The following is a 7,029-nucleotide window of genomic DNA, read 5'->3' as shown; positions in this document are numbered from 1 at the left end:
CCATTAAAAATTGTTGAAGACACAACTGCCAAGAAGTCATTTTTGATATGTGATTATTGTAGAGATGGAGATTCATATAGGTCACCATTTTCTAATAAATATTTCCCAGCATTCCCAGAAGGAGGACTTCCAAGTGATGAATTAAGACAATTAGAAATTAGTTTAAATGATGCATTTGATATGTATAGAGAAATGTATTATGAAGGAGGAGTTCATAGTGTATACTGTTGGGATATTAATGACGGATTTGCTGTTTGTGTTTTAATGAAGAAAACAGCTGATCAAAGTAAGAAAGGAAATCCAATGAAAGGAACATGGGATTCAATTAATGTCATTGAAGTTATTCCAAAAGGAACATCAAAAGCAGAATATAGACTTACATCAACAGTAATTCTTTATATGGAAACTGACTGTGAAGCAACAGGTAAAGTTGCATTTGCAGGATCTCTTACTAGACAAAACGAAAAGGTATTATCTACTACTCAGAAAGATTCTCATATTATTAACATCGGTACATTTGTTGAAGAAACAGAAAGCAGAATGAGACAAATTCTTGATGCTATTTATTTCAGCAAGAGTAAAGAAATTACTAATAATTGCAGATGCCAAATTGGAGTTTCAGAACAAAATAAGAGAACTTTGATGACTAAACAAATTAATACTCAACTTAGAGGAAGACACGATGATGATTAAGAAGTAATTAATCTCTTTTTCACTCATTTCACTTTTCATTTATTTAATCTTATTTAAATCTTAATATTTATTTTAAGTTCAACTTCAAAAATATTGAACAATTTATTAGGAAAATTAAGAATTACGAGAAAATAATAATTATTCAGAAATGAATAAAATATTGAAGATTCACTACTATTGATTTATGTTGAATTGAGAAATGAGAGTATCTTTACATCACAGAAAAGTCTATTTAAACTATTCAAAAAAAGAAAAAGACTTAGTACAAATTTTAATCAAGTTGTTATGTAAAAATTTTAATCAAGCTAAATTTCATTTTTGTAGATTAAAGCTATTGTTAATACTAAATTTGTAATAAACGTATTGTTCTTATAAAAACAGACTAGAAAAAAAAAATGGGAAATACACACAGCTCACCAACAAATTCCGTCCTTCAAATTAAATATCAAAGTATTGAAGAAATTGAGAATGAACTAAACCAAAAAGATATTAAGTTTGAATAATTAATAGAAATTAAAATAAATAATAACAAATAACTTAGGGATGTAACTGTGTTTATTGGAATCGACTATACATCAAGTAATGTTGATTCTGGAAAAAAAACTTATGGAGGAAAAAATCTTCATTTGATAAGTGAAGAATTAAATCCATATCAAGAAGTAATCTCAATCATCTCAAAATATCTTAAAAAATATACTAAAGAAATTTATTTATATTCATTTGGTGATTCTATCTCACGAGGAAATTCAACATGTAATATGAACCAGAAAGGTGAGGCATTTCAGAGCTATGAAGAAGTTCTGGAGACATATAAAATTACAACTCCATTAGTTACATTATCTGGACCAACTAATATCTCTCCATTAATTGAAAAGGCAATTGAAAAAAAAAGTCAAACACTAAACAAAACTGTTGTCATTTTGTTTGTTTTGTCTCTAATTATAAGAAGAAGTTAAAAATCACCAATAGATTATGTGATGGTCAAGTAACTGATAATAAGACTACAATTAAAACTATTAAAAAGGCGTCTGGAAGTGGAATTGAAGTTATTTGTATTGGAATTGGAGATGGACCATTTGAGACATTTAGAAATGAAATTACTGAAAACAGTCAAAACTTCCATTTTATTGAATATTCCACTCTAAGCGAAAGGTTCAAAGAAGAAAAAGAAGAAAAAATGGGAATCGCTACATTACAGTATTTAGTCAATTTATAAAACTAATTGACTAAATTTTTTTGTTCATTTAAGACAATTATTAATATTTCATATTTTAAAGAAGAATAAGAAAGGAAAATACTAACAAAAATCAAGAAAATAAAGAGAAGAGTAGTGTTAAGTTACTTGTTTTATTGTTAGCATTACTTATGAATTTTAGTAAAATACCTGAAATAGTAAAAGAAAACCAATAATTCAACTTTAAAGGGTTAAAGGAAGTTAAAAAAGAAAATAAGATAAATAACACTTCACACTTTTGTATAATGAATAACTCATTAAGTGGTGGTAGTACTAATAACACTGAAAATAACAGTTTTGAAGAAAGTAATGAAAAGAAAGGACAAATTGAGATGGAAGTATTTGATGTAGATGAAGGGTATGTAGAAGAAGAAATTGAACCATTACATAAGAAACATCCTAATTGTTGTCAAATTGCTTTTATGCAAAGAGCACCAAAATATATTAGAAAAGGAAGAAAAGGAAGTTTAAATGTTAAAGAAATTGGACAATTACCACATACACTTGATATTGAAATGACTCATAAAAAAATTACTAAATGTTGGGAAAAAGAAATAGAAAAACATCCTAAAAGTCCATCATTATTAAGAACATTATTTAGAATGGAATGGGGTCATTTCTTGATTTGTTTTATTGCAATTATGATTTCACAACTTTCAACATTAGTTATTCCTGCTATTATTCAATTTATGGTAGAATGGGTTGCAGAAGATGAACCAGAAACATGGAAAGGAGTAGTGTATTTACTTGTTATTGCATTTATGCAAATATTAACATCATTTTGTTTTCAATTATCAATTAAATGGATTTTTGTCTTATCATTAAGACTTAGAAATGGATTAATTTCTATGATTTATGAAAAATCATTAAAATTAAATTCAGCATCAATAGAAGAAACTGGGAAATTGGTTAATTTAATGTCAAATGATGCAATGCTTTTTGTTGAACAATTACCATTAGTTATTACTGGGTCATGTGCACCAGTATTATTTTTAATAGTATGTATAATTCTTCTTTGTATTATTACATATTGGGCTTTTATTCCAATTGGAGTCTGTTTAGTATTTGTGTCTGTTAATACGATATCAGGTAAAATGATTGGATTTTTCTTCCGTAAAACACAAAGTGCAACTGATAAACGATTAAACTTTTTAGGAGAGATTTTAAGAAGTATTAAATTTATTAAATATAATGCATGGGAAGAACCACTTCATAAAAGATTAAGGAAGTTAAGAACAAAAGAATTGTGGTGTATGGGAGGTACGATGTCAGCACGATCAACCTTAGTTACATTAATGTTAGAATTATCTCCATTCATGGCATTTGTATTATATCTTGTTTATATCCAAATTGATTATCACTTAGAAGTTGGTAAAGTTTTTACTTGTATTGCATATTTCAATGCTATTAGAAGACCATTTATGAACTTTGGATATTTTGTTTCATGTTTAACAACATTTAAAGTTGCTATTGGAAGATTGCAAGAGTTTTTCTTGACACCAGAACTTCAACCACAAGACAGAACATCAGCACCAAATTCAGAATATGCAATTAATATGAAAAATGTTAATTATAATTTCCCTAATGGAGAAACAGCATTTAGTTGTGATGAATTAAAAATTAAGAAAGGAGAATTAGTATGTGTTTTAGGTAGTGTTGGAAGTGGAAAATCATCATTTTTATTATCAATATTAGGAGAATTAGAACAAAGTAAAGGAGAAACAGTTATCAGTGGAAATATTACATATGCATCACAAACTCCATGGTTAATGAATACTACAGTAAGAGAGAATATATGTTTCTTAGAGAAATTTAATAGAGAAAAGTATAATAATGCATGTACATGTGCATGTTTAAATAGAGATTTACAAATATTAAGAGGAGGTGATATGTATGAAGTTGCAGAAAGAGGAGCTAATCTATCAGGTGGACAAAGACAACGTATTTCTATTGCAAGAGCATTATATAATGCAAAGGATATTGTTGTTTTTGATGATCCATTATCAGCAGTTGATTTCCAAGTTGGGTCATTTATTTTTGAACATGCAATGGAAGGATTATTAGGAAATAAAACACGAATCATTGTTACTAATCAAACATATTTTATTGATAAAGCAGATAGAATTATTGTTATTGAAGATAAGAAAATTGCATTTAATGGAAGTATTGAAGAATTAAGAAATTCCAATTTAGAAGCATCTCAATTTGTTAAAACTGTAAGTTCAAAAAAGAAAGATAATAATAAAAAACAAGATACTGAAACAGTTCCACAAGATGTTGTTGCTACTGATGTTGTTGAAGAAAAAAGGTCAGTAGGAGGAGTTGCATGGAGTACATATTGGCATTATTTTAGAGCAGGAGGATTTATTGGATTAATACTTTGTTTAATACCATTTGTAGTTAGATGTGCATCAAGAGTATGTTATAATTTATTTATTACATTTTGGACAAATAAAATAGATGAAGAACATCCAGAAGGAGATACATATTATTTCTATGCAAGTTCTATTTCACTTGGAGTACAAATTATTTCTACATTAATATCAATGATTGGAATAACAATATATGGATTATTATGTGCAAATGGATTACATAAAATGATGATAAGAAATTTATTTGGTACATTATTATCATTCTTTGATATTACACCATTAGGAAGATTATTAAATTACTTTTCAAGAGATTTAAGATTTGTTGATTTTAGATTACCACAACAATATGAACAATTTTTTGGACAATGTTGTGATATTATAGCAATTTTTGTTGTTATTTGTACATGTTCATATTATTTGATTATTGTTGTTGTACTTGTTTTAATTGCATTCTTTTTATTCCATAAATATTTTGTAAGAGCATCTATTGAAATGCAAAGATTAGAAGGAGTTACAAGATCACCAATATTTATTCATTTTGATCAAACATTATTAGGATTAGCAACAGTTAGAACATACGGTGGACAAGAAACATTCCTAGATGCTATTATTAAGAAGATGAAAAATAATACATTATCATATTATACTCTTCAAATGGCTAAATCATGGTATTCACAACGATTAGATTGGTTAGGTGTTGGACTTGCTATTATTACTGTTATGGTTATTGTTATTTTGAAAGTTAAAGGAGGAATTGAATCAGGAGTAGCAGGTGTTGCATTAATGAATATTACAACGCTTGGAGGATTTATTACAGATTTCTCACAAAATATATTAGAAGTAGATATTGTTATGCAATCAGTAGAAAGAGTATTAGTGTTAAAAGATATTCCTGTTGAAGAAACAAAAGAGAAGAAAAGAAAGTATCAAGAAATACCAGAGGATTGGCCAAAAGAAGGAAAGATTGAATTAAAGGGATATCAATTTAGATATCGTGAAGGATTACCATTAGTTTTAAAAGGAGTAGATGCTGTTATCAATGATAAAGAAAAAATAGGTATTGTTGGAAGAACAGGAAGTGGAAAATCAACAATGATGGCAGGATTGTTTAGAATTGAAGAACCTGCAGGTGGGTCAATTCTTGTTGATGGAATTGATACTACAACAATTCCTATGCGTACATTAAGATCAAGAATGTGTATTTTACCACAAGAAGCAACTATGTTTAGTGGAACAATTAGAGAAAATCTTGATCCTACATTCCAAAAGAGTGATGAAGAAATGAAACATGTATTAGAATTGGTTAATGTAAATAAAGAATTGGATTATATAGTTACAGAAAATGGAGAAAATTTCTCACTTGGAGAACGTCAAATGATTTGCATGGCAAGAGCATTATTAAAGGGAGCTAAAATATTAATTATGGATGAAGCAACTGCATCAATTGATATTCAAACAGATATTATGATTCAAGAAATGGTTAGAAAGAATTTCAAAGAATGTACAACATTAACTATTGCACATAGATTACATTCAATCATGGATTCTAATCGAGTTATGTATTTGATGATGGTCATTTAATGGAAATGGATACCCCAATTAATTTGATTGAACAAGAAACAACAATCTTCAATAATTTAGTTCAACAATCAGGATGTGCTGAAGAACTTAAACGATTAGCAAAAGGAGAAGCATCTATTGCTGAAACATTAAAAGCTGAAGATGAAAAAAAGAAAAAACAAGAAAATGAATCATCAGACTCAACTGAAAAGCCAACAGAGTTGATTGACTTAAATACACCATCTGCAAGTCCAATGCCACTTGATGGAACAGTAACCAATAAAGATAAATCCCCATTACTCAATTTAAATACACCAACAGTAAGTCCATTACCACAACATGTAAACGATAAGAGTGAATCGGTAAGTGAAGGTAGTAACAATTCTTCATCTAAATAAATTGATTGGTTTTGTTTTAATTAATGGTTTATGATAAAAATAAATGCAATTTCTAAAGGATATTCATTCTTTTGTTTTTTTGTATCATGTTCTTATTAATTACTTACTTTGTTTTATTGTTGACTGAAGAAAATGAAACAAATACATACTGACTCTAATAAAACATTTCCAATTAATGATAAAGTAAAACAAAAGAATAATAAGATAGAGATGGAATTTTTGCTTGTTTCTAATTTGGGAGAAAAATAATTACTTAATTAACATTCTCCAATACAAAGATTGGAAATTGGAGGGAATGATACAGCCATGAGTAATTTTAATACATTTGTCTCAGTTTGTGTATTTATTAATCAATAAGCAACCATTGCAAACAAGAAGAAAATATTACAATTAACAAAATGGAAGTTGAATAGAATGAGAAAAATTAATTAAAAATGTCATTTGGAGTAGCTGGGAATTGATAAACATCATCTGTGATTCTTAGGTAAGAATTAATATCCTCTTTTAATCCCTTTAACTCAATGTCTTTGATGTAGTAAATTCCTTGTTCTTTATCTTCAATTTGATATACGTCATCATCAATGTTATATTCAGTGATATTATAGTCAACATAGAGACTTATATATTCAATCTGTTTTTGGTATGTAATTATCATTAAGTCATTTGTTAATACCAATTCCATCTCTTTCCATTCTCCAATATATCCTTTAATCTTTTCTTTCTTCATAACTTTTCTTCCCCATCCAAAAACCCCTCTATTTAAATTAACATC

General features: G+C 27.8%; 4 protein-coding genes across 4 annotated transcripts in view; 3 read left to right on the top strand and 1 right to left on the bottom strand.

The window, feature by feature from the left end:
• Positions 1 to 180: 180 nt before the first annotated feature.
• Positions 181 to 693, top strand: EHI_134490 (F-actin capping protein subunit beta, putative; the record flags this gene model as incomplete). The annotated part of the gene is made up of 1 exon (XM_001913602.1): positions 181 to 693. The coding sequence occupies one exon, from the start codon at positions 181 to 183 to the stop codon at positions 691 to 693; it is 513 nt and encodes a 170-aa protein (XP_001913637.1).
• Positions 694 to 1,088: 395 nt separating this feature from the next.
• EHI_134480 (uncharacterized protein) lies at positions 1,089 to 1,909 on the top strand (the record flags this gene model as incomplete). The annotated part of the gene is made up of 3 exons (XM_650004.1): positions 1,089 to 1,186; positions 1,235 to 1,615; positions 1,663 to 1,909. 3 exons carry the CDS (start codon positions 1,089 to 1,091, stop codon positions 1,907 to 1,909), a joined length of 726 nt encoding a protein of 241 aa, XP_655096.1.
• A 263-nt stretch (positions 1,910 to 2,172) lies between these two features.
• EHI_134470 (ATP-binding cassette protein, putative) lies at positions 2,173 to 6,257 on the top strand (the record flags this gene model as incomplete). Its single annotated transcript, XM_647047.2, has 2 exons — positions 2,173 to 5,800; positions 5,941 to 6,257. The coding sequence occupies 2 exons, from the start codon at positions 2,173 to 2,175 to the stop codon at positions 6,255 to 6,257; spliced, it is 3,945 nt and encodes a 1,314-aa protein (XP_652139.2).
• Positions 6,258 to 6,681: 424 nt separating this feature from the next.
• Positions 6,682 to 7,029, bottom strand: part of EHI_134360 (ribonuclease H2 subunit A, putative) — a gene marked incomplete at both ends in the record, with an annotated part of 1,132 nt that continues 784 nt past the window's right edge. Inside the window, one exon of the mRNA XM_001913601.1 lies at positions 6,682 to 7,029. This exon is cut by the window's right edge and continues 119 nt beyond it. Within this exon, the coding sequence (XP_001913636.1) occupies positions 6,682 to 7,029 (348 nt within the window).

Source organism: Entamoeba histolytica, genomic scaffold, assembly GCF_000208925.1.
Source record: "Entamoeba histolytica HM-1:IMSS scf_1104750518367 genomic scaffold, whole genome shotgun sequence".
In the NCBI taxonomy this organism is placed as follows: Eukaryota; Evosea; order Mastigamoebida; family Endamoebidae; genus Entamoeba; species Entamoeba histolytica.
Note: the sequence above shows the minus strand (reverse complement) of the source record. Positions and strands in the feature narration are given on the sequence as shown.